Raw genomic sequence first — 26,555 nt, 5'->3', positions numbered from 1 at the left:
GGGAAAAAGATCTTGGTCTTCACATGCTCTGCTTGGTTAATTGCTAGTACGCAGTGATAGGATTTCTTGCCATCAAGAAAATGTGACAACTGCTTTACTGATGGCTGCTTTACCAACAAGTATTTTTAAAAATTCAGCTGTTGTCAAAGTAAATGCAAATAGCTTCTGAAAGATCTATACTATTTCTTGAGCATTTTCATCAAGAAGCAGTATTGCTTGGTTTGTCTGTCTTTAGCAGATACGTGATATTATGCTTACATAAAGAATATTAATTAAGTACTAATGAAGAAGAAGGCAATTTATTTCTGCTTCATTTTTGTACCTTGTGGTTAATGTGATTCCTGTTGCATCCCTTTAGATAAATTAGTTGAAATAAACTGTTTTTACCATCAGAGTGAACAAAACTTAGCCTTATCTTTATGTATGCTAGTGCAAGGAGCTACCACTTTGTTTTGATTTTGGTTTGTCTGTTTTTTCCTCCCTGAGACAGTTACACTCAGGTTGCATTGAAAGAAAGAGGCGAATACGCCCAAGGAACAGAAGTTGTCAGCAGAAACCTGCACATAATACAAGTGACAGGTCTGGGAATAAGAAGGGAATTGGATTTTTTTTTTCCTTTGGAATGAAGCAATATTTTAAAAGATAAGTCAGTGAGCAAAACATGATGATGAGCCTGAGTTTTAACTTCACAAAAGAAATGAAAGCGGTTCCATTTTTCAACAGATGGTTTAAAAAACTTAGCTTTGAGTATCAAGTATGATTCTTTGCTTTTTGATTTTTCTTAATACCTTTCCAGTGGCTCAGGTGGGAGACAAGACATATGCAGGCTCTCTGTTACTATCCCAATCTATTTCCTGGCGTTTCACTAGCAGGAGGTATCAAAAGCCTACCCCTCTCTTGCTTGCTTTCTGTGCATCCCTGGCACTCTGTCCTGCCACATCACAGGGCTACGCTTTTTAATACCTCCTTGTCAGCACTGTTCCTGTTATGTTGTTTTGATATTTCTGAAATATGAAACTGACAGCAGGGTTTGTTTTCCTTTTACTCGGAAGGAATTACTGATTAAAAATAAAGGTGCTTTAGTTCAGAAAACATATAAAGGAATACAAAATCTATGTGCAGAAGATTGTTGGTGAGAACGTGCATGTAATAACAGCAAAATGGCTTCCCACTGCTGCCTTGCTTTTTTTTTTTTTGCTAGAACAGAAACGGAGGTCAGCCAAAGCATATTTCTCTTTTTTAGCACTTTGCAGGGTTCTGCTTTGATTTTTTCCTTGCCAAATAGCATGAAGCTAAGATTTTTCTTTTTCATTAAATAGACATTAACTAAAGAAACATACTGTCTTTCCTAAAAAAAAAAAAATGTGTTTTTCCCAGTTGGTTCAAAAAGTTGTTCTCTCTCCCGAATGCTTTAGTTGCGATACTTCCACTCAGAGTGCAACTACTTCTACTTGAGAAAAATGGTAATGTTTCACATTCCTTAGGTGAGCTGCATGGGCTGAGCACAACCCTTCCCATCCCGATTGCTCTCCTTCAAACAACCCTGCTAATTTTCTGGGTGAATGAGGCCATTGTGTGGCCTGCAGTGAAGGTACCGACATCCCCATCTGATCCTTTGCTGTGCAGGTATATGCTTTATGGAAGCATAAACCTTGAGGTTATAAAATGTTATTGTATAATTTTCTGGATGGTGGCATTAGTCTTGGGAGGTAAGTCTCCACGGACGACTGCCTGTAAAGGAGGTAGTAAGGGGCGAGGTTGCATTTCATGTTGAAGTGTTTTGGCTCTGGATGGGAGGAAGGGGGCTGCCTTTGCTGCCCACTTTCCCCTTGGCTCATGAGCGTCGGTGCCTCGGGGCAGAGGCTGCCGGTCTAGCTGAGGTCGGTGAGGTCCGTGTGGGCACCGTGACAGGAGCCCATGCTGTAGCCACACCGCATATTTTAAAGGCATTATGCTACAGCAACGTAGTGATACAAGTCTTGTTACGTTACCCAAACTAACCATTTAGTTTGTGTTGTAGAAGCTGTAATTTCCCAACATCTGCAGTGTGTATTACCTAGAGGGACACTGAATTGAGCAAGTCCTGTGCAGCCTGTGTGTGTATACTGCTAATGTTCCTTTTCCTACATCATGTTTTTGGGTGGCCTACTACACACTCCTTAGTGTAGTTTCAGGTTTCACCACAATGATACGTAAAATCATTTTTCATTGGAAACCGTATCTACAGATAGAAGCCCGTTATCTCCGTGTTCTTCAAGTACAAAGATTGACTTGGTTTAGTAATGATAGCACCAAGCTTAATTATGTTTTTGAGAAGGAAGGTTATATGTGAGGTAGATTCGTATACCAACCTGTATATGAGTGTCAGATGTTTGCTGTTATGAATACTGCGATGGCAATGAGAAATCTAAACAGTGAATGTACAAGTTTTAGGCCCACAAATTGCTGGTGTGCGTGCAGATGATGCTTAAGGCAGTTTATGGATGTTAAAATCGCCAGAGTGTATGGTTTTATTTGGTTTATGCAAGTACTATTAACATTGTAAAACTGGTGCGTGTTCACTGGCGGGGAACTGTTTGATTTACAGCTGCTGGTACAATCTTAAATAGCCTCCATTGAATACATGCTGATACAGGATGACACCTGACATAAATGACACCATGCTGTTTTCTAGGCAACTGCTTTTTCAAGAAGCCTCTGGCTGTTGCTTTGGCAAATAAGTTTGTGTTTCGTGGCTGGGTTTGATTTACGAGTTTTGGGGAAGCCTTTGCCTCTGAAATATGCTGCCAGTCATGTGAACAAGGTTTTGTTGCGTCCAGCTTTGGATGCTTGGATAATTCTGATGTGATTGACTTTACCTGAAAGTTTGGGAATTGCTTCTTTGATGTTACCTGCTTTGTAAGAGAAATTGAAAATTGGGCTGTGCTTTGCCACAGTGGCGCTATATCTGAGACTGGGTCACTTTCCTTAAACATCATTTTTGCATTGAGATCTTTATTTGTATGCTGTTTCTTTGTTTAACTTGAGTCTTGAATTTGATTTCAAAAAACTGAACTGAGAAAACGTGCAGCCCCAAACGAAATAAATTGCAGCAGCGCTTTCCAAACAGTGTTAGGCGTTCAGAAAAGTCAGATGAGAAGACTTTCTCTCCGTGCGTTCAAAATTCATGATGCTAAGCACTGTGAAGCAGCCTAAACGGAATTCTTAAATCAGATTAGCGTCTGGAAAAACTGCAGAAAGATTAGAACCTGCAAATGAACAGTGAGGTTTAAAACTAAATACCAAATGGGATGTATTCAGGAGGAACAATCTATTTCTTCACCTGGGTAGCAAAGCATAGTTGTGGCAAAAAAAAAACGTGGTTAGATACTATTATACATACAGTGTACACTACCACGTCCTTGATGCAAATAGACAAATGAGGATTGCCGTGCACTGTAGTTTGGAGCAGAATACCTCTGCTTGAACTAGCAAACTTGTTATTCTCAGAAGTTTTCCAGATAAGCATAAGGTTTTCAATCAGTCTGTATAATAGATTCTTTAATTTCTGACACAATGCAGAATTAATCTTTTAGATTTAAATACTTTCAATAGTGTTAGTCGTGACAGAATGTGACAAAGAAGTGATGAAATTGCTTTTCTTCCCTCTGAGAGTTGCAGTTTTTGACAGCCATGTGGAATTTGTTCTTTGTTAAAGTGACAACAATTCTAATGTAATTAAAATGATGTCTGCAGAGCTACATAGAAATTAATTTCCAAAGGAGGAGAAAGATTTAGATTACTTAATATAATTTTGCATGTTCAGTTGTGTTAGGAATGTATTCTATTTATTTTGGGTTCTGTCACTGTTTGAGCTATTTCATTGCACGTTTTTTTCTAATAAAAAGGTGAATGTGTACTTGAACAGACTTGAAATTCTCAAGATAGTATGCATTTCTTTTGCTGAAATGGGAAAGTTAGTGGTCATATCAAAACCTTATGCTAGTTTCTAAATTTCGTGAATGATCTAAAAAATAAATTCTAGAACATGAGTATTATGACTGCAGTACCAAGAACTGTGCTTGTTTTGCTTTAATTTTGCTAGATAATGCATTCATTAGTAAATGTTGTATTAAGTGAGTTTGTACTGGAGTTAATGGTTAGAGTCAGGAGATAATGCTGAGTAAATAGAAAATATAATAAATTAAAATACAGTGAAGTAAAAGAAGTACTGTAAAGTGTTTGGCTACGTTAATGTGACTTAAAATACTAAAAAGGGGAACAGAACTGCTTGCAGCTTGTTACAAAGGAGTTTGTATCTGCATGGTTTCTTATGTGTACTCATTTAAGTCCAAGAAGAGGTCTGTGGCCCTTGTGGAAAAGGGAAGGAGCTACTATATGCTGTTCTTGACATACTGTCTGGAGGGCGGAAGGGCTGTCTTTTGGGGAGTGGGGAAAGGGAATCTGTTGTAGCGCCTGTTCACTGATCTTGGTGTAGTGCTGTATTTTAAAAAACTTAGTGATGTACTCTGATCCTGGTTATTTATACCTGCTTAGAGACAGACTTTTTAGAAAATGTAGTGAAATTTCAGTCATGCAGCACATGTAGCCTTTTATTAATAGTATCTGAAATAAGATGTTTTGACTTTCTTCATTAAAGCTAATCAACTCTTCAGGACTTTTTAAGATGTCTTTTTTTTCTTTTCTATTTTTTTCTTAAGATCGCGCTGGAAGCATCAGTACTCTTGATTCCCTAGATTTTGCAAGATACTCTGATGATGGCAATAGGGAAACAGACGAAAGAGTAGCAGGTAAGTTCTTATGATTTAGGAATAATAGGAAGTTGACTTCACAATTTGCCTTGCTGTTTGTAGCAGCAGTGTATTTAAATGAACATTCCTGAAGATGACTAGACTTCACACTGTGGTGGTTTAACTAGTCACTTAACAATGCACCAGATTTCAGACGTTTCTACTATAATTATTGTAAATTTTCAGGCAGGTGTATTTCTATATGACTTAAACAAGCAATATTCTTGAAACTTGGACACAGTTTCTGACATTAGAAACCTACTGCCTTCTAATATTTAGCTGAAACACAATGTGTTCCATGTAGTAGTGTGTGACTACGAGCTAGGTAACAGCTTTCTGATGTACAGATCTGCAGTGAATCATCTGGTTAAACATAGTGCATGTTTAGATCAAACATGCTTTAAAAAAAAAAAAAAACACAACATTTGGGGTTTCTCAGTTCCACAAGTCATTTTTGCTACAAATCTTAATTGTAGTGCTTTTCTTCTCTTCCCATTTGATTTCTGGATCATATAAGATTTTTTCAAAGTGACAGGTCTTTTTGCTTCATGTAGTACTGAAATTAAGGCTGTGGAATTTTAATTTCAGGATTTTCAACTATCAAAGGCAGAGAACATTTTTCTTTTACATCTGAAATTTTTATAGTAGTCTCTTTTACATGTGAGCTATGTTACTATAATCCATGCTTTTTTCTAAGATCCAGATATTAAGCTATTCACAGCTTCTCCAGAGAAAATCATAATCTCTCTCTAAAACATGCTGCTTATTTTTCTTCCTGTCAAATAATGCTGCTTAACATCATAACCACCCGAAAATTGTCCATGCTGTGACCTTTGTTCACATTTTTTAGCTTTATGAAACCTGAAGTGATGCAAGCTGTCATACCTCTGCTCCATATCACTATCTCTGCTTTATCCACCATGCTTTATCCGAGCAGAAACACTGGCAAGTACAAAAATACAGAAGAGGATGCTTAAACATAATTCTATAAAGGTTCTTCGTTATGAAATTTCCTCTCTCTATTAGTCTGAAATAGTAACCAGTGTTGAACCACAGAAAAGAAACAAAGATGTCGGGAAACCGTCATTTTTCTTATGTGACCTTTGTTGCTGAGGTAGAGGAATAGTGAAATTCTCAAATATGAAGATTCATGTATTTTGGTGTTCTGTTCTGAATCTATAGGTAATTATTGTTCTTTGATTTACGTGAAAACTGTCAGATTCTTACAATGATTGAATTCTTGTCTTTTGCGATGTATATTGTCGGTTTCAAGGAGCGAAAAATCTAAAAATACGCAGTTGCTGTTCTAAACAAAACGTCTTTAAGGAACCCAGGTATTTCTGAATCATGTTCTGTAATACAGCGCAGAAGCAGGCGTTTCCCTGTTTTTTTCATCATCTTGGTAGATTATTCCAGTATGTACGTAATCTTTCTAGGTAATCTTTTGTGGGAGTGTAGCCATGGGGGTTGACAAGGTGTCCGTGTGGTCATTATGCCACAATCTTTCTTGGCAATAGTATTACTGAAAGAACTGGCTTGATCTTTGCTTGGAGCTGTGTTTGATAACTGACTTGGATTAGAGGTGCTTGTGGAAAGTGAGGACCAGGCAGAATTGACATCTAGTAAGACCTTTCATCTTCCGATGGAACATTAATTACCAAATATTGATTGTTTCCAGCATGAAATCAATATATCCTAAAACAAAATATTAAATGTAATTTATTATGTACTAAAATAGAGATTTTTGAAGACTATGGTATATTAATTGGCTACTTTAATGTAATAGACAAGCAAATTATTTGGCAGGATATTTACATAGCATTTCTGTGTTCCTTTAGAGAGATTTTTCCATGAGTTGTTAAAAACTGATATAAGAACTTTACCAAAGAAAGCAATACTAGATAGGATTTCTGGATGTTAGTGAAAACTTGGAAGTTTTCTAGAACATCCTATTTCTGTTCAATTATAATTGCTTACAATCTCATGCATCAATTCTGTATGCAGCCTCCAAGCAGTAAATTGACTTGCATGGAAGTGCCTTCAGAACACTGAAATTTTTTAATATGCACATTAAAAATATTTCAGTAGAGATTTCAAAACCTTTCTATATCCATCTCCTCCTTTGAAAAAAATCTGGCTAATAACTTCTATTTTTGAAGTTGTCCTTAGCTGCAAATGTGCTTTGAAATGTAAGTAGCCCATTCTGCTTATTTCTTCTCATATTCTTTCTTCTTAGCAAAGAGCTTTGATCCATAGGAGGTAAAATTGTAATGTATTGCAAAAGCTGGAGGCAATGATCGGATAGTCATGTGTTTTTTTGATAATTCTCAAAGTTAGATTTGAGTAGTTTTTTTTATATGCATTTCTCATGCTGTTATCTTTGTTGGTTTTTTTAACCATTTGGACACAGTCCATGATTTCTATTATCAATTTCCTAGTCAAATGTCAAATGAAGGATAGAAGTCATATCAGTCATTTAAAAGACATGAATCCTGAGTCAGAGGAACTTGAAAAATGAAGTTATAACATATCCCATACAAATACTTTTTTGTATTGGAAAGCACCAAATCAAAAATATCTGCGTATACTGTCCAAAGCCTTCATGTTTCTGTTTTTGCCCTGATGGATGGTGTTAGACTTAGCTGCCAGACTTCTTTTACCTGTCAAAAAATATATATATATTGGAAATAACTAGACAGAGTCTTGGTAAAAATGGATTTCAGTGTTTCAAATCTGTTAGTCCACCTCATTCCATCTGAAGTTAAAAAGCCTAGAAGCAAAAATATTCTGAAGAGTTGGTGTGAACTTGTCATTTGGAGAATCTGATCAAAGGAAGTGAAGTGAGTCTCTTATCATCAGCTTGTCTGAACAGATGCAAGTAACAAAGACCCATCAGGGTGTGGATCAACATTGCAGAACTAATCGGACAGAAAACATCTATTTTCTTTCTCATTTACCTGATCTTAATATAGATTTAGAGTGCTGTGTAACTAATTGGATAATGCATTCATAATACACAAAGTTTCAAAAAATGTATGCATTGTTAGATCTTGCAGTGTACTAGGTAAAAACAACTTGTTCTATAAGACTAAGTACTGAAGCAGTTCTTACTAAGATAAGGTCAGTACTGAAGGCTTTATTAGGCTTAGTAAACCTCCTCCAAATAGGTCTTCTGTTCTCTGGTTGTTCTATAAAAATTCCTAACTTGAAATCAAATACCCTCCAGTATTCAGTGTAAAGAGGTTATCTGACATTCTGAACTGAATCTTCTGCCACATCTTAGCCTGACTGCACATGTATATTTGTGATCTAAAAACTCTACTTTCTGTAATTTAAAGTATTAAGCATTGCTAACCTACCTTTGACGTCTAGTGTTCTGATAATTTTAGAAATGTGATGCTGTTATTTCAGTGATAATAAAATGAAAAATCATCAAATTCCATTTCAGTCATTTGTGTTCTTTGTTTTTTTTCTGTGTAAATTTCTGGCTAAAATGTGTATCTTTTGATTAGCGCAATAAAATATTGTCACTGTCAGGACTTGGAGAGAAGAGAAGTTCAAAAACTCACTTATTTTTGAAGATTTCATGTTATCTAGACTTATGTTTCTGCTTTTTGTACAGCCCTTTTTAAAAAAATAAATAATATTAAACACAATTCAGAAATGAAAAAATTGACAAAAACAAAATAAAAATCACAACAAAAGCCCACAATAGGAGTCTGTAAGACTTGCTGCTACTTGTCTGTAGTCACTTGCTACCATTGTGTGTTCAATTTGTTCATAGTGGAAATGGACCAGTTCCTGTCTTCTCATTTTCTGTCTTATGCCCTGTTTAGCAGTTGTGCTTCTCCTTAATTTCTTTCAAGGTTGGTAGTCTCCAAGGGTTGAATCTAAAGATCAGGCTGCTCTATCAGATCTTCACTGTAGTTGGTCTTGTCCTGTTAACTTGGACACATTAATGAGGCGAATGAGTTAAGTGTTGGCTTCCCAGTCTTAGAATGATAACAGGTTCTCTGTTAACTTGCACTCAAGTCTCTGAATGATCATAATTTTTGTAGCTTGATAGCCATCTCTAGTACAACTTTGCCTTTCGGTTCTACCTGTTTTATGTCCTGAAATGTTTCGTGCTGACAGTAAATATGGTCACTTCTTTTCTTCTTAGGACTTGTATCTGGGAAGTGGAAATTAGGAAACATCAGGTCTTGAAGTGTACTGTGATACTAGCTTCATTGACAACCAATTTTTTCTCATTGACACAAGATGTAGGCACAAATCCATTGAATGTAATGGGATGTCATACACGTTTTAGAGGGCTTAATTTAGGACCTCTGGAATAGTTTTGAATTGATGGAGGAAATTGAACAACAGTAAAACTTTTAACAGTATGTCCAAATTCAGAGAAAGCTAGGTAAGCACAGGGGCCCTTGATACTGTGCTTCAGAGGAGGTCTACTTCAAATGAAAATGTTGGAATGCCGTCAATGTCTTCACAGCGTCAAACTAGATTCCGAGTGTTGTCAGAAGTATTTCGTACTGAAGTTTGCAAAAGTCTGACAAGATAATTCTAATGTAGAATTCAGAATTCATGTGTAATTGGGTTAAAAAAAACACACCATGTAAACAGAAGTAAATACTGAAAAATTTTAGAAATACTGTTTATTCCTTCAGCTTTTTTGCCTTTGCCCAACGAGAGTGCTGTTCACGTACGTCTCAAATCGTTCAATATCACAAACCACAAGTTGTTCTTTATAACTAATGTTCATGTAACCATGAATCCATGGTTCAACAACTTCTGAAGTCATTAAGTGAATGAATAGAATAAGATCCTTGAAAATAAGTCATTTTTAAATTTCTAAGCTGAGCAGACAAGCCACCCATTACTCATATGCACTTATTTTTTTAAGTGTTAGATTAGCTACATGAAAACTGAAGCACTTAATTCTTGGTCTAATCCTTAGTTGCTTGCTTGAAAATTCAACTCTTAAGTAGGGCTAAGTAATATTTTTCAGAATAGCAGGTGTAGTGATTTGAGTTCTTTAAAAAGGAAAAGTAAGACAGCCACTTAAATCCGGAATGCACTCTTACAGGAGGATTAACCAACCTCATAGCTCCCAGTTTCTGCTCTCTGCTTTCCTGATGAAGAGAAGAGAATCAATTCAGTTCTTTCCTTTCCTAGGCTGTCTGCAATAAAGCTCTTCTATGCATCATTCTTAAGGAGTGTGAACTCCTTTCACCAAGTACTGTAATTAGTTACACGTTATGAATTCAGTCAAGCATGAAGTTAAACTTCAGCAGACTTTATCAGTGTTTTTAAAGGGTTAAGTTTGCAAAGGTATGCAAGCATTGCAACAGGAGGAGAGGGGGAAGAGAGAGACCAGCTCATTTCTTTTAAAAGAAGTCAGTACTTCTAAAAGGTTAGAAAGAAAGGGGATAGGGGGTTGCATTTTTATTTAAGAAGAGAATCTCAGATCATCAACAAATGATTTCATTAGTATAGACATTGAATTAAAAATCGTCATGTGTTTTGGCAGAAGATTGTATTTCAGAATAAGTTCTAAAATAGAGCTTCTAATCATAATTAAATTTTATTGAGATTGTAACTTTACAAAAAATAAATAAAAACTTGGAAACAAGCTTCTTTGGATAAAAGCCAAGTGTGTTGACTTCTGGGTACACTGAGGTTTGTACAGTGGCAATTATAATGATTACATTGCTAAGACAAGGAAATGAGGTGCAACTATAGCAATCCTGTTTTGTAGTGGAATTGTATAACTGTTGTGACAAGCTTTGAAGTGAGTTCTTCACAAATATGTTATGTTCCGAATCTTCTACTGTATAAAGAGAAACATGCAGCAGAGTAATCTTTTAAGGTTGAATAGGGGAAGTCCTAATGGCTTCTAAGAATTTTCAGCATTGTCACAGTTAACTAAAAAATTAATTCTTGCCGTCTGACATGGGTTTGTCTGACATGAGTTTTTTGGCTTTCTACGCCTTCAGTCATGTCTTATTCCTATTTTCCTTGATGAGATTCCTGAGTTTTTCTAGTTTGTGTTGTTTTTCTAACATTTTTTTTATTATTATTTATATCATTCTAGTGCAGGGCACTCCTGATCTGCAACTGTTCTGGTCATTTAAAAAAATTTCAGAGAATAAAATGTTAACACAAAGTCATTTCCATCAGAAGAACTAATTAATTTGAATTCTTTACTATTTTCAAAAACTAAAAAATTAGTAGCTTTCAACTTAGAATCGTAACTGTCAATTAATAAATCAAATGTAAGGAAGTACTAAAATGATCAGATACCTTACTACAAGAGCATTTTCTAACTTTGTTGCACAGAAGTATTTGCAGATCAGCATTGCTGACTACTAGAGAGATTTTATACATTTTATTCATTGTATCCTCAGTTGCGCTTTTATATCGCTGCAGTAAAATTCTGTGCATCAAACAAGTTCCTTTCATGTAGCAAACGTGGTGTACCGTAGTTACTCCTTCAGTTTTTATGGATAAATGCAAACTGAGTGAATCTTTTTTTCCATGCATGCAAAAAATTCTTAGTGATCCAAAAATTCTTAGTCACAGATGTTCCAAAAAGGAAACCACCTTTTGTAGTCTTCAGTAACATTTCTTACAAACAAGAGCCAATTCAGCGTTTCTGCCATGTACTGTCCTCTGCAAGTATTTCAAAATGCCATGGTAAATTATTTCCAGGAATGATTAAAAGTGACTCAAATATATTCTTGTTAAAAGCAACTGCAACACTTCTAGTTTCGTGTGGGAATCAAAATTAAGTAACTGTTAGAATAGTTTCAAGCAGCTTAACACTTTGGTATGGTAGCTGTTTTGTGCTTATCTTGTATATTTAAGTACAAGACTCATTATTTATCATAACTGTTTATTTAAGTGTAATTAAAGTAATCTGGGAATTAATGGAAATCATCTAGCAATTCCCTAAATAGGCTCCTTCAGATGCTCTAACTGGCTATTAAAAAGGCATGTACTATGTTTCTTGCAAAAGTACAAGGCTTTATAATTGGACACCGCAGTGTAGATGTGGTTTAAAATTAAAACACATGAGATTCTAGTGCAAACAAAGCACTCCTGGCCCTTTTTAGAGGAAATAATGGAATGTGAGAAATTCATAACAGTAATGGAAGTGAGGGCAGGTGGAAGTGGCAGCTAGAATTTTGTATTTTGGAGTCTCTAAAATAACCTTAGATGATTGAAAGTGTTGCATGATCAAGGCTCACCAGAAACTTTTAAGAATAATGGATCAAATACTTTTTTTTTGTAAGCTTCTCTGTAAATATTGAGAGAACTGCATATTTTGCTTTTTTGTCTTGTGCATCTCTTTAGGTTTTGAATTCCCTTCAATACATTTAATTAACAGAAATTATTCTGTGACTCCTGAAAATGTATAGTAAAACAAAAAGGTTTTAAAAAGAGATGGGTTTTTAGTAAGAGTATGAACTATGTTTCAAATTCTGCCATTTGAGGTAGTAAAATTTCAGTATATAAGTTCATTTTCAAAAAAAAAAAGTGTACTTGGTGGGACAGTACATTTATATTAAGGTTTCAGCATTGCTACATGGAAACAGCTAACACTGCCACCAGCATGTATTTGCTTTTTTTAGATCTGTCCTCTGATCACCCGTGTAGTCCCCCACCGCCTAGAAATCAAAATGCTTAACAGTATCAACCGACTGTAACTGGGGGAGAAATTAAAAAAAAAAAAAATTCAATTAATATACAAAATTAAAAACAAAAACAAAACACCCTACAGCGAGTCCTTGTCAGACAGCTTGAAATTTTGATATAGCTAACTTAAGGCCAGTGGAACTATGGAAAATGTTCACCAGTTTGCTTTCAGACCAACTCTGCTGCATGTGTTCATAAGTTCCATAAAGATTGCATGCTTTCTGTTTAATACGAACTGTATATTTTTTTTCACACCCATCCTTGCTTTTTATATTTTATTTTTTGTTTCCCTTGCCTTGGTTGGATGCCTGTGTGTGTTTAATCCAAATCCCTGTCCAGTCCTGGAATTTGAACTACGGAAAGCCAAGGAGACCATACAGGCCCTCCGAGCCAACCTGACTCAGGCTGCAGGTGGTGTACATAAACCTTTTCTTAAGTCTCTACTTTGAACAATGTAGAAGTAGCTGAGCTCATCCTCTCTGAAAGAGTAAAATTTAGTTACTTCTTTTTTTCCTCCCCAGAAAATGAAGTTCCTTTGCAGGAACGAAAAAATTATAAATCAAGTCCTGAAATTCAGGTAGGTGGTTGGTGATAACTGGGCTTTGCATGGACGTTAATCCAGACATGCCTTCAGTAGATGGCAGGAGAGTGAACCACAGAAGTAGTGTATTGTTTTCTTTTTTTTTCTAGGAGCCAATCAGACCTCTTGAGAAAAGAGCTCTAAACTTCCTAGTTAATGAATTTTTATTGAAGAATAGTTACAAGCTTACGTCAATAACATTTTCAGATGAAAACCATGATCAGGTAAGGTCTTATGTGCTTTTTTTTTTACATGTCCGCTTCCCATATTCGGATTTTGTAGTGAACTTAAGTAATGTTAAGATGAGTATTCTAAGAGTTAAGTATGTTAGCATTTTCATAAATAAAGCATCACCTGAAAACACAGCATTTAGAGGAGTATATCCTCAGAATTTGTAGGAAGGAAACTAGAATGCTTGCTTTCTGTAAAGGAACCAAAACAAGATGATGAAAACTATCTCAATTTGTATTTCACTATTCAGCTTACATATCTAGAAAGTCAAATACTTAATATCAGAGTGTGGCTGAGGTTGGAAGGGACCTCTGGAATTAATCTGGTCCAGTTCCCTGCTCAAGCAGGGCTGGCGTAGAGTGGATTATCCAGGATTGTGTCTAGATGGCTTTTGAAGATTTCCAAGGATGGAGACTCCACAACCTCTCTGGTCAATCTGTGCCAGTACTCATTCACCCTCACAGTTTCCTGTTGTTCAGATGACACCTCCTGCATTTCAACTTGTGCCCATTGACTCTTGTCCTGTCACTGGGCACCACTGAGAAGAGCCTGGCTCCATCTGCTTTGCAGCCTCCCGTCAGGTGTTTATACACATCGGTGAGATCCCCCTGACTTTTCTCTTGCCCAAGCTGAACAGTCCCAGCTCTCTCAGCCTTTCCTCATAGGAGAGGTACTCCAATCCCTTCATCATCTTTGTGGCCCTTACCGTCTCTCCGGTATGCGCATGTCTCCTTTGTACTGGGGAACCCACAACTGGGCACCACACTTCACGTATGGCACCTCTAGTGTGGCCTCACTAGTGCTGAATGGAGGGAATCACCTCCTTTGACCTGCTGGCAACACTTTGCCTAGTGCAGTCCAGAATATGTTAGGCTTATTTGCTGCAAGTGCACATTGCTGGCTTTTGTATATATTTAATATCAAACTTACGTATACTATTTTAATAATAAATATATATAATATTGTAATCATTCTTAAGATAATACTTAATTGCATAGCTTTGCTTTGTTCTTAGAGCAACAAATAACTAGCTGCTTCCAGTAGTTAGCCATAGTAACACTAATAACTTATTTCTTGAAACTAAAGTTAAGCATACATTTTGTTTCAACTTTTTGTTACAACTGTTTAATTATACTATGAGTTATATGTACTTCTACACTTCTCTGTATTCTGATGGACGTCCTTCCAGTTAAACTCAAGGATCTGGATGTCATAAAATCTTGAACATGACTTTGTCACAGAATCACAGAATGGCTGAGGCTGGAAGGGACCTCTGGAGATTATCTGGTCCAACCCCCCTGCCAAGCAGGGTCACATACAGCATGTGGTACAGGATCACATCCAGTAGGGTTTTGAATATCTCCAGAGAAGGAGACTCCACAGCAACCTGTTCCAGTGCTCTGTCACCCTCACAGTAAAGGCAACTTGCCTCCGTAAGGTAACTTCCACACACACAGATGAAGGTGTGGTGTCATCCATGGGGGGGCAAAGTTGTGCTCCTGCACACTGTCACAGTGCTGCTTTCTCTAGTCCCATGCAGGATCTCTTCTGCCCAAGGTGGTCTGGGAAGGCCCTGGCCAGCTTTGGGAACAGGCCAGCCCAAGCAGGAAAAGAGAAGTAGCACCTCTGCTGCCCAGCCCACACATTTGCATCTCTCCTGGCCAGTCTGGCTAGAGCTCATGAAGAGAAGTGTGGGACAAAGAGTGAAAACGTAGCTTCTTAACTGCTACCTCACGTGGTTCTCTGAACCAGCTCACTTGGGGAAACCTTTAGTGGGAGAGAGATGATACCACGGCAGCAGATGGAGGCTGATCTCCTTTCTCCCCTTGCCCTGTTGCACAACCACACACAGATCTTCGAGACATTCCTCTAGGTTCTTGATGCAAGTCACCAAGCCAGACATCAGCACTTGGAGCTGGGTCCTCACCTCAGCAACAGAAAACTTGAAGAGATGAAGGGTAGCAGCTGCAGCTGCAGCGTGGCCCTGCTGTCCTGCAGGCTCAGGAAGACAGCCCCGCACTGCAGGGCTTCCATGAGCTTTGCAACGCCGTCCTCCAGCACGTGGCCTTAAATAGTTGATTTGTGTGGGATGATTAATTATACTCATTCTTTGTCATCTCCTGAGCGTATATTTATGTGTATATTTAATCACACTGTGACGCTGAATCCAGTCTCTTTGTAATAAGGTCTTATCTTAGGTATTTCATAACATAGCTGTGCTTTAATGCATTTTTCTTAAGATGATCAGTTTTATATCTCTTTTGGGAAGGTTCTAGTTACATAATAACTCTTACTGGGTAAAGAAAGTGATGTCATCAACATTCAATATATATGTAGCACAACACTGGCATATTTCTAGTAGAATTAAATATTTTTCTATGCGAATTTCAACCAGTTCTCTCTCTAACTAATCCCCTAGTTTTTTTTCCTACAATTCGAACCTTCATCTCTAAAGAAAATAATTAAAAATACTTGCTGGATCACCCACTTAAAAGTGGAGTTTAATAGGTCTTCATACATAAACTTGTGAGGGTACAGCCCCAAAACCAGATAAGATGAATAGCTTCTCCCTGCTTTTTGCATTTTCTCAGCTAGAAATGTTTTATGTTGTAAGGTTACTAACAAAAACAAAGTTCTCAATTGTAAAGAGTAAACATAAACATACTAAGTTAATGTATAGCATGCACATTGTTTTTTCTAGATTAATGTCATTCTTTCACAAAATAAGGATTATTTGTTCAAATACATGTATATAACTAGACTATGACAAAACATAGTGAAAATTTTGAAGAGTAGAAAAAAAGTCTTGACTATGTATATGTATTTGAGATTTAATGCCCTGAAAGCAAGCATTACAACTCCTGTGGAAAGGTGTACACCTGCTTATACGTAGGAATGTGAAATAATCTTGTAGTAATAGAATGGTTACATGTCAATGAAAAAAGTAAAGTCACGTAGTAGTGGTTTGAGATGAGAGGCCCTACTGTTGTTTTCACCCATGTACAGTTAATAACATTATGTCTAGATCTTGCTGAGCACGTGCATGCTGTCAGTCATCTTCAGAGCTATTTGACTGTCTGCTTCTGGAAGACTATACCTGCACTTGTGAATGAGATGGGAACAAAATGATAGCCCTGTCAGTCTTCTACCAACTTTACAGACTTCTGCTGGAGTTTGATCAGCAATGTATCTGATTCTCAAAAGTATTTGCATCCAGAAGAAATAAAAAGTGTGCTGTGTGTTTTGGAAGGATCTCTGTTGAGTACACAACCTAGAGCTGTCTTTAGTGTGAAATGCTTTATTTCATGAAATGAGATGTTTTTCTACTTTTGTTTCTTGTTACCTCTTTCAAGATTTCCTTGTTACTACAGTGCAACTTTGACACGACTGTTTTGCTGTTCTACAGCAAATACAGACCTACAGTTAAATGAGGAAGAAAAAACATACTAAGAGGAAGTATGGTTTAGTTTGGTTTCTCTTATTCCCTTGAAGGATTTTGAACTGTGGGATGATGTAGGATTGAACATTCCAAAACCTCCTGACCTGTTACAACTCTATCGTGACTTTGGAAACCATCATGTTACTGCGAGAGATGTGGTGGATGTATCAGTTGGTGTAGATGATGATGAATTGGAGGCTGCCACTCCTATACTTGGGAACATCCCTGTATTTGAAACAACACCACAATCAATAGAAGTAAGAGATTGTACAGAAGAAATATTTCAGCTGTTCGCATTGCTACTTTACTGTACTAAACTCTTTTGTTTCTGTCTTGTATTTAGCAATGTTTAATAGTGCAAAAATTAGAAGATCAAATTAGTGTGTTAAACAGTGAGAAATGGTCTTTGATGGAACAAATCCAAAGACTTGAGAGGTATGTACTTATCAATCTGCTTGACTGGAAAGAAATGTTGAAATAACTTCTCAGTGTTTTTCTAGAACAGTTATGACAACATAATTTATAACAGTGGGATTACTAGGAGTTCTTTGGAACAGGGCAGTCTTCCCTTTTAATACGTGCTATTTGATTTGAAGGAAAAAACGAGGCTTCAAACTGAGTAGTCGCATTTTATTACCTACATCATTTAATTCTGTAATGAGCTTTGTTCTTTCAAGGCAACTTCTTTATTTACCTAATTGAAAACAGAATCAGTTCTGATGTGTTTTGTGTAAGTTTTCTCTTGAGTCAGCTGTATTTCGCTCCTCAGTACTGCAGTGCGTACAGCTTGCAAACACTGTTAAAGGTGTTTGTTTTAATAACTTATTTCAATATAGGTTTTCCTTCTACAGTGCAAGACTAGTAGAAGTGACAGTATCTTTAACAAAAACAAAAAGACTTCAAATGTTTGGTCAAAACATATGGTTCTGTAAGCAATAAAATATAATTTCTCTTAAGAGATGCATCAATACAACGTAAGGGCAAGCATGTAGTTTTTCAGTGGCTTTATTGATCTGCACAGATACCATTTGAAAGCCATGTGGGATGGTATGTATTAATTCCCTGCTATAGCATTTTAAGTTTTGCACCCCAGATGGATTTCTGTCTCTTGACAATGTTTCAGTGCTTAGAGTTCAGCCAGAAGCATGTAATGCTAGCTCTTTTTATTCATTTATATAATTGATTCACTTATTCTGAATGCAGCATTTTTCTTACTACTAATTATTGACTAAAGAACTCTGGTAAACTGGTGCTTATTTGAAGACCTTGTGTGATGCAGAATTATGTCTATTAATGGAAGTTTTGAACATACTGGAGATAAAGAGGGAGCTGTTCAGTATGTTGTCCTTATTTCCTTGCTTGTCTTGTGATTCCAACAACCTTCTCATGAAAGTTACAAAAATATTTCATTGTTTGCTTTAATTTTTTAGTGAAATAGACTTCCTCAAGAATGAAAACTTTGCTGTGTCAACAGTTTATGGTGTAGCTCCCCATCCTTCTTCAAAACAAGTGCCTCTCACAGTCTCAGAGGACAATGGACGGTACTTGGATATCAAGAGCTCTGAGAATGACAATAAACATGGAAACACTGAGGAGAAAAGCCTTTCTTTATCAGCTGAAGTGGATTCAAGGACTTCTAAAGATGATACGCTAAATTCTGTGCCCCGTAAAGAAACAGAGAAACTGTCCTCTTGTGCTCCATCAACTAAAGCTGCAGTCCACTTTGATAAACCTAATAGGTTGGTGATAAGTTTTAACTGAAATACTCTAATTAAAAATTTTTGTAAAGTGGATAGATATTTTTCTAACAGTAAAATTCTGCAGCAGGCATAGATCACTTCATGTTCTGAATACAAATGAAAGACTTAATATACCTTTAGGGCGTACTGCTGGTATTTTCACATATTGTTCCTGATGGGTTTTAGGGAAGATAATTTTTAGCATCAACATTAAGGCTTTATTTTCACCTCCTACTTGTTTCTAAAAGTTGCCCTGTTCCTTGCAACAACAACAACAGAAAAAGCTAAAATCAATATGATGAATGAGAAGACAGGATGTTTCCGTTCTCCGTTAAAATTTAATTTTGTAATGAAATCTCTTCTGTTCTACTTGAAGACTGGTTGGGGAAATTTTTGCTTTTCGTATGTAGATGCAAGTGCTTATTGTTATTCTTACAGTATATAACACAACCATATATCTTTTTTTAAAAATTATTATTTATTTTAATAACCAATAAAGGTTACATTCTGCTTTTTGAGCTTTGAATTCTGGGCAGTTCTTCTTTACGTAACTTTAATTCTTTTAATGAAAATAGAGTATTCATGTTTTTACTTGGAAGCAATGGGTTTGTGTCTGGGTGTTCGTAACAAAATCTCTCCAATATGCAATCTTCTTAAGCATTATAGTGAAGAGAGAAAGTAAGATGTCCAGTAAGTAATAGATAAGTAACTGTGTAGCTATTGGAAGTAATGTGGGCCACCCAGATACTAAGAGTATATACAGCTAAAGGTATGTATCTGAAAATAATACCAAGCAGAAATCCACGTTTGTAATACTCTGTGAAGATGGAAAATCAATACAGGCTGAAAATTACCGCTGCCTCCTGCTCTCCTCCCCAACCCACTCAAAAAAAAGTGAGTTGCTACCCTTGCTAGTAATTAACTTTTCTTGCAAATTCTAAGTCCTGTTCACCCTAGATTTACCAAACTTCTCTCACTCAATCCTAGTGGATAGAGACAGTTTTTTAGTGATATATCCTCTTTAGAATAAAGCAGCAGTAAAGATGTCTGATTTCTGAATACAGTGGGTTAGAGTATTTCTACTAATTTAATCTATTCTAGCTGAACTTACTAGCGTTTAATGGGAAAGTAAACCTCAATAGTCAAAATTTGTACGTGTCATACATGAATTATAAATGTGTATGCCTACTTTCAACTGTGACTTTCTGCACGTTTTTTTGTTTAGAGTAATTGGGAGTGCCAGGAGGAATTAAGAATATGAATGGTAGATTGATGGTTTTAGGGATAGTAGAGGATAGGTATCAAAATAGGGGGAGATCAGTGAGTGAGGAAGGAACTATGAGTATCTCCAGAGGAATCTGACATCTTTAGAAAAATAGTTAAATACTAAATAAGTAGTTAAATAAAAATAAAGTAGTTAAAACTGAAATTTTAAAATCTATATGCAAGTGAATTTATTTGAAAAGTAGTTGAAGAGAACCTTGAATTCACATTGAGAATGTTAACTTCAAAAGTCCACTCATACAGTGTTCACTGCAGAAATAGGTAATGTGTGTGTAATGTTTAGCTATTTTTGTACTGAAAGTTCTGTTTGACGTGTCATTGAAGGGTCAAAGGAAGCCATGTTTGATAGTGTTTTATAGATTTTTATCTATGAATTGTCTTCCTGGGTTACAAACTTGGCTTGTAATACAGTAATGTTCTATTAAGAATTAAATGCTTTCTTAAGTATTTTGAGATCTGTGGGAGAAGAAGCATTGTTCAAGTGCTGTGTATTTATTTCCTTCAGACTGGGGGCAGTTGTTTGTAGAAGACAATCACTACAGTTTATTCAAAGGGTATTAAAAAGCTGCAATAAATGCTAAGCCGCGGTTCTAAAAGGCAAGATTGTTACTGCAGGAGCTACAGAATGGATTCTTGGCAAAAATCTTGCTCAGATGGGATGAAAGGCTAGAAGAGCAAGTGTGCCTGCTTTGTGTAACTGCAGTGAGAACAGATGTGTGTGCATGCCCGAAAATGAGGACATGGAGATCCTTGGAAAAGTGCCTTGTATAACAGATTGAAGGAGAAAGCACTAGCAGTAGCTTAAATAGACTTCACCGCATATATTTATTCAACTCATTTTAGGTGTTTGGCAATTTGAACCAAACACAAGGTGTTTTCTGTATGTAACATTCAGTCCTATTTTTTTCAGTAAATTGACTCTTTTTTCCTAGTTATGTATGGAATAGAGTAGTGGTGCTTGATTTTTGTATGCATCATACTTCCTTGTATTTGAATATCTTCATTACTGGCATCTATTGGTCCTTGAAAAGACTTTCCACTGCCTTGTGTGCAAGAGGCCTGGGTTTGTCTTCATTTCTGTGAGGAAAAGCCTTCAAGGATTTTACTAGATTTCATCAAGAAGCTTTCTAGAGTGTACGTAGCCAGAAGGCGTGATGGAATCCATGTTGCCCAGAGCTTGCTGTTAATTAATCCCCAGAGAAATTTAGTGACACGTTGTCACACTTAGCTTTTCAGTCTCTCCAAAATGGGGATAGAGCTTAGCCCTTATTTAGGTGTTTAATTAAGGTTTCAGGTAGATAAGGATTTGACCTTCTATGGAGCGCTGAGACAAAAGACCTCCAAGACAAAGGTTGGCTAGGGCTTTCTGAGTCTGTTAATATTGCAGTACTGCTTTGCAACACCTGTTCCTATTCTTCCAGTGTGAATAAACTGTAAGGCTTTGAGTAGAGTTTGTAAATGCACCATTCAATAATGCTTTTGCATATTAAGGGCTAGCAGATTATCAAACCAAGATGCTTTACAACTGACTACCATCTAGGTCTTTTAGTATTCTTTTTTTAAAGTAAACCCTTTCATTAAATCAAGTTGGTCTGAATTAAACTGACTTCATTAAAACTGAAAACATGTTTTTTAAAAAATATATATTGTCAAAAAAAATAGTTGATTTTAAGTAATAAATGTGAATTCTTAGGTATCATATTTTGTAAATAGTCAGAAGAGGAGAAATGCCCCGGTATATTTATCCAAATCCTTCTGTTTTCATTTTAACAATGTTAAGTAGGAACATAGCTTCTTAATGTTGGTGTGGGGTGTTTTTGTTTTTTGTTAGAAAAGAGTGGTTGATGTATTTATTATAGTGTAATATTTCAATCCAGTAAATAAAAATGTATATATGTCCATACATGTGCAATCACATGCATGTAGGTTTTTGTGCACTTAGGCTCACAAAATGGCAGTTTTAAGAGTTGAAAAGGTGATAAGCACTTTGCACATAAGAAATAGGACTTCTTCCCTTAATCTCATCTGATACAGTTAGAGGATTCAAACAGAAAATGGTGATAGACGGTCAGTTATTTTCTGTGCGTGTTCTGGAAGACAAGTTCTCTTTTTAAGCATAGCGCATGAAGCAATGTTTGATTAGCATCTAAATACATGCTTCAGGTAAGGTAGAGGGAGTTTTCATTACTGGGAAAAATTGGATGCTGCTGCTGCCGACACTAGCCTGTTTTATGTAGTGGTCAGTCCAATAATTGCTTTCTGAGAACACTTCTGCCAAATTATTGTCCTTGGACAAGGTAGTTCTGAGACTCTTATCGGGGTTTTATGTATATGCTTGAGGCTTTGAGTAGCTGGGCTGTGTGCTGGTGCTGCATGTGACCGTGAGGTGGTACTTCTACAGACACACGTCAGGGAGGAGGCAGCAACTCAAGTTTAGTTTTGATGCTCTCACTATCCGTCTGAAGGCCAACATTTAGATTTCAGAGTGGCCATTTAGCAGTATGGATTTAATCCTGAAGCTAATAAATGACTGACTACTCAAACATTTTTATCCAATGTGCAGAATCAGAACATTGAGCAAAAACTGCTGTTTGCTTGATATTTTTTCCTTGCTTTTCAGAATTGCCTGCTTCCTCTTGTATTGCCAAAGCTTCCTTTTCTTTCTTCTTTTGTCCTATTTTTGTCTGTGAAGCAGTTTGAAAGATGTTTCCTTTTTAGGAGCTAAAAGTAACTTGTTAATTAGTACATCCACTGTTGCCTTGCTGCAAACTAAAAACCCTAAAAGTCAAAGATAATTTTAAACAGCTCTGCTATGTGCTTCATGGAAAACAAGCTTTTGAATGTCATTTTATCTAGCTGGTTAAACCAGAGTCAAAGGACTTGTTCAGTTACCCTTCTGATCTGTTATTTTTTTCTTCCCCTCCCTTTCTGATGGTATTTCAGGAAATTGTCACCAGCTTTCCATCAAGCACTACTGTCCTTCTGTCGGATGTCAGCAGACAGCCGTTTGGGATCAGAGGTAAATTCCAGTTGGCATAAACTAGCGTGTCCTTTATTCTGCATGGTAGCAATAGTTAAACTAGCAATAATTGTTTTGTTACAGGACTTCGTAATGTAAATAGAAAGATAAATTTAAGTGCATGAAACTTAAGAAATAGGGATTTTAGCTTAAGTATGATACCTAGCTGTAACTATGTAATTACTGGAAAGTTTCGAGTCTCAACAAGTAGATTCATGCTTTTGAAGTTGGCGTACCAACTGCAAGACCAGAAACTAATGAGTTAGTATGTGAGCGAATTAAATATTTTTGGTTAAATGATCAGCCTGCAGCAATTCTTACTATTCCTCTAAAAAGATGTTTTTCTATTCCTGTGCTTCAATTAAAAAAAAGTAAGTTAATATACTTGGTTTTCTAGGTATCTCGAATTGCAGACAGTGAAAAAAGTGTCATGTTAATGTTGGGACGCTGCCTGCCTCATATTGTTCCTAATGTGCTGCTTGCAAAGCGAGAGGTGAGGAACCCTGAAATTTTGCTTTTTATTTTTACCAGGATGCTTTCTTGTTCGTTTTGAAGATGTTGTCATGAAAGTCTGTTACTTGCAATCATATTCTTACTTTTGTGCATGCATCTCTGCTCCTAGAAAATGGTTTTACACCTCTGTCAGGTGAGTTCAGTAAACCTGCATGGTATCCTAATATTTCTTCCTTTGCTTAAGGCACCCATTAGCTTTCAGCAGGACTACTAAATGTTACTGTAGGTCCATTTGTTTGTGGTAGCGTAAATATTTTTGTTAGAGAAGACTGTGCTGGATATGTGTTACAAAGAACAGAGGATATAAAGTTCAGATGCTACGTTTGGTTTATTTAGTCTATCAATTTCAAAGAAGATTAATGTTTAGTTTCTTTTACAGCACTATGTACTTCAAAAAGATTTTATTGTCTTTTTTGGAAGCTCCGTGTAACATCCAAGACAATGTTCATCAAAGGCACCTCTTCATAAGAAAATTACCAATTTTGCTTATACATTTTCCTTAAACTTGTAGTGAATGCAATGTTTATTTTGATTGTAAATGAAGTTGGTGTTTTGCATAATCATGCACACTGTATAATATAGAAAAGGAAGATGGTGATTGAAGATGGGAAAAAATTTTTTTTGCTATACTGTAAATATTGCATGTTACCAAAAGCATGTAAAAAAAAAAAAAAAAAAGGCGAAAATTCAACAGTCCTATACGTAACACCAAAACAAGAGATTTAAAATAGTATAGTTTGAGTAAGTTTTAGTTCTTGCCAAGGGGACCTACAGTATGGTAGATTTAGTGCATATTGCATAAATTTATTTTAAGGCTTTGAAAACTCCTTAAGAAATTTGTACTGATCCTATAATCTAAAGTTTAGTAACAAATAATTATTAGCTGTTAATATGTTGAATTTGAGATGTACCAATTAAAAGTGTCAAAATTTGTAACCCCCTCCCCCAATCCTTTTATAGTGAGTGTTTTTTTGTTGTTATTTTTCAATGGAAAAGATTATGTTAATAATCTTTCAAAATAGTTCTGTGAATGTTTCAGGATCAGTGCTTAATTTCTGGTTTCATAATTACTCCTCTCCTTCCCTCTGCTTGGCAGTATATGGTATTTTGGCTTATTTTCACAGCTTGTAGCATAATCTGTGTAATGCATTTAATAGTTTTGTGACTTTCAGACTATTCCCTACTTACTTTGTTTTACAATTGAAGCTAGATTTGATTACATATATTTTCATCATAAATGAATCACGTGTTTCAATTTGATTGAAGATCTCACAATTCAGAATTTTGTAACTGGATCGCATGGGATGCCTAATGTCCCAAGAACTGAAATTTTCTTTAAAAATATCTTTTCTCAGTTACCACCCACTACTGTAGCTATTGTAATGTTCTTTCAGGTGTAGTCATGGAATTTGAAGGAAAACTTGGGTAGACCGTCTGTTAGTATTTTGGAATATCAATATTACAGAAACCCAAAATAGGAATTAGGCTCTCTTCAACAAGGTACAGCTTTGGGTCTCGTCTTAACAGTTGTATTGTTAGAGAGTTGTAGCAGGATTTTATTGATAAGTAAAAATGTATCAAAAGACCACCAACTTAAGCAAGATACTTAAAAAATGATTACTAGTCTGCTCTGAAAATATATAATGGTGGTATTTAAGATCTTTCTCTGTTAGTGTATAAAGCATGAGAATTAAACATAATTTTGTAATGAATCTCTAGTGTGTCCCCCCATCTTAGTTCCTTAAGTATCCATCACGTTCTATTTAGTTGCAAAATCTTAAGCTGAAATTATTGTGCTGTGTATTTTTGTTCTGGAGAAACTGTGTTTGTGGAGAATGATGGTCTCAATAGGTATTGTCCTTCACAAGAGTTTTAGAGGCCATTTCATGAATGCTTCTCACCCTTAGTAGCAGGCTGCCTGACATGTTAAGAAGCGGTCCATTAAATATCATAGTTGACATCTGAACAACTAGTTAGTGTCAGAATGACTGACACATTTCCAAAATTACTTATTTTATGTACTGAAATACATTTATTTAAACAAAATAAAAACATAATCAACCACCTTGTGTTTGCCAGGAGATATACAATAAATAGATTCCTTTAGCAAAATTTTAGTTAGAGACACTTAAATTTTGTTTTGCAATAATAAATCAGTTCAAAACTGATTTGTCAGACTTAATAAATCTAAAAATCAGTGTCTGTTAGGTAACAGGAATAACCTTGCTTACATGTTCAACTTCCATACTCTGCAATCTGTAGTCTTTGAGCAGAGTTTGCGCCAGAGTAAACTTTTTGACTTAGTATCAGGATCTTGTTACACTTGATCTTAATCAAGAAACACTTCCGTGACTGTTGGTACTTTTCAATTCCCTGTTATTCCAGGATTAGTTTATCTTGTTAGCTTTCATTAGTGTAATGCAAACTTAGCAAAATCATAATAGCAATAGCTTATTGAATGTCCTCTACTAAATTTTTCTGTTGGGAAGCTTCTATTTATATAGAGTTGAACATGCTAAGAACCAAGTTCTGCTGTTATTTCTTCATAGTTGAAGGAAAGATAATGCGGAATCTGCAAGCTCTGAGTGCCATTCTTGGCTAGAAGAGAGTAATGCTGTAGATGTGAAGTTATTTGCATTAGCATGCGTTAACTACACATAGACATTACTGAGGCACTTAGTCTGTGGTTAGTTTTATAGCTATCTGTCTCAGTACAGTTGTACTGCATATGTGACCTCAGATTTTCATCTCAGTCTTATCCTTTAAAAGTCATAAAATGCAGGCTTTGTTCAAAAAGTAAAAAAAAAAAAACAAAAAGCTCCCCCCCCTTCCCCCCCCCCCCCATTCCCAGGCATGAAAGTGGTCATCCATCAGTGTATTCTAAAAGACTGCTCCTCTTTTAGGGGAGAAATAAAGGAATATAATAGGGGAGAAGAAAAACATTTAAATGAGCAATTAATTTTTTTCTGCTACTTAGTACAATTTAGTCTGATGTAGGCTCTTACAGTTTGTGTCATGTATTAACACTACAATTAAATATTTTTTTCATTTTAAAACTAAAAGATGTCTAAATTCTGAACTTCAAATACATCCTTGCACAAGAGATTCTGTACCTGTAACTTAACTAGCACCTGCAGCTGTATCAGTTGCTTCGATCAAGATTTTGTTAGCTTTACTAATATTCAGAGGCTTTACATCACAGAAAAAAGATTACATAATATTGTAATGTTATGTAATATAATAATTTAACATCATATAAAAT

The 26,555-nt window shown here is 36.0% G+C and overlaps 1 protein-coding gene across 2 annotated transcripts in view; it reads left to right on the top strand.

The window, feature by feature from the left end:
* RELCH (RAB11 binding and LisH domain, coiled-coil and HEAT repeat containing) overlaps positions 1 to 26,555 on the top strand; it is a 75,386-nt gene that overhangs the window by 11,854 nt on the left and 36,977 nt on the right. For both annotated transcript variants that reach the window (XM_083822390.1, XM_083822389.1), the window contains exons 2-10: positions 4,701 to 4,790; positions 12,828 to 12,899; positions 13,010 to 13,065; positions 13,179 to 13,292; positions 16,792 to 16,995; positions 17,082 to 17,173; positions 18,169 to 18,477; positions 22,705 to 22,780; positions 23,178 to 23,273. In XM_083822390.1, the coding sequence (XP_083678516.1) occupies positions 4,701 to 4,790; positions 12,828 to 12,899; positions 13,010 to 13,065; positions 13,179 to 13,292; positions 16,792 to 16,995; positions 17,082 to 17,173; positions 18,169 to 18,477; positions 22,705 to 22,780; positions 23,178 to 23,273 (1,109 nt within the window). The remainder of the gene's footprint in view (positions 1 to 4,700; positions 4,791 to 12,827; positions 12,900 to 13,009; positions 13,066 to 13,178; positions 13,293 to 16,791; positions 16,996 to 17,081; positions 17,174 to 18,168; positions 18,478 to 22,704; positions 22,781 to 23,177; positions 23,274 to 26,555) is intronic.

This window comes from Anser anser (assembly GCF_964211835.1).
Source record: "Anser anser genome assembly, chromosome: 2".
NCBI lineage: Eukaryota > Metazoa > Chordata > Aves > Anseriformes > Anatidae > Anser > Anser anser.
This window is presented reverse-complemented; position numbering and strand designations above follow the sequence as displayed.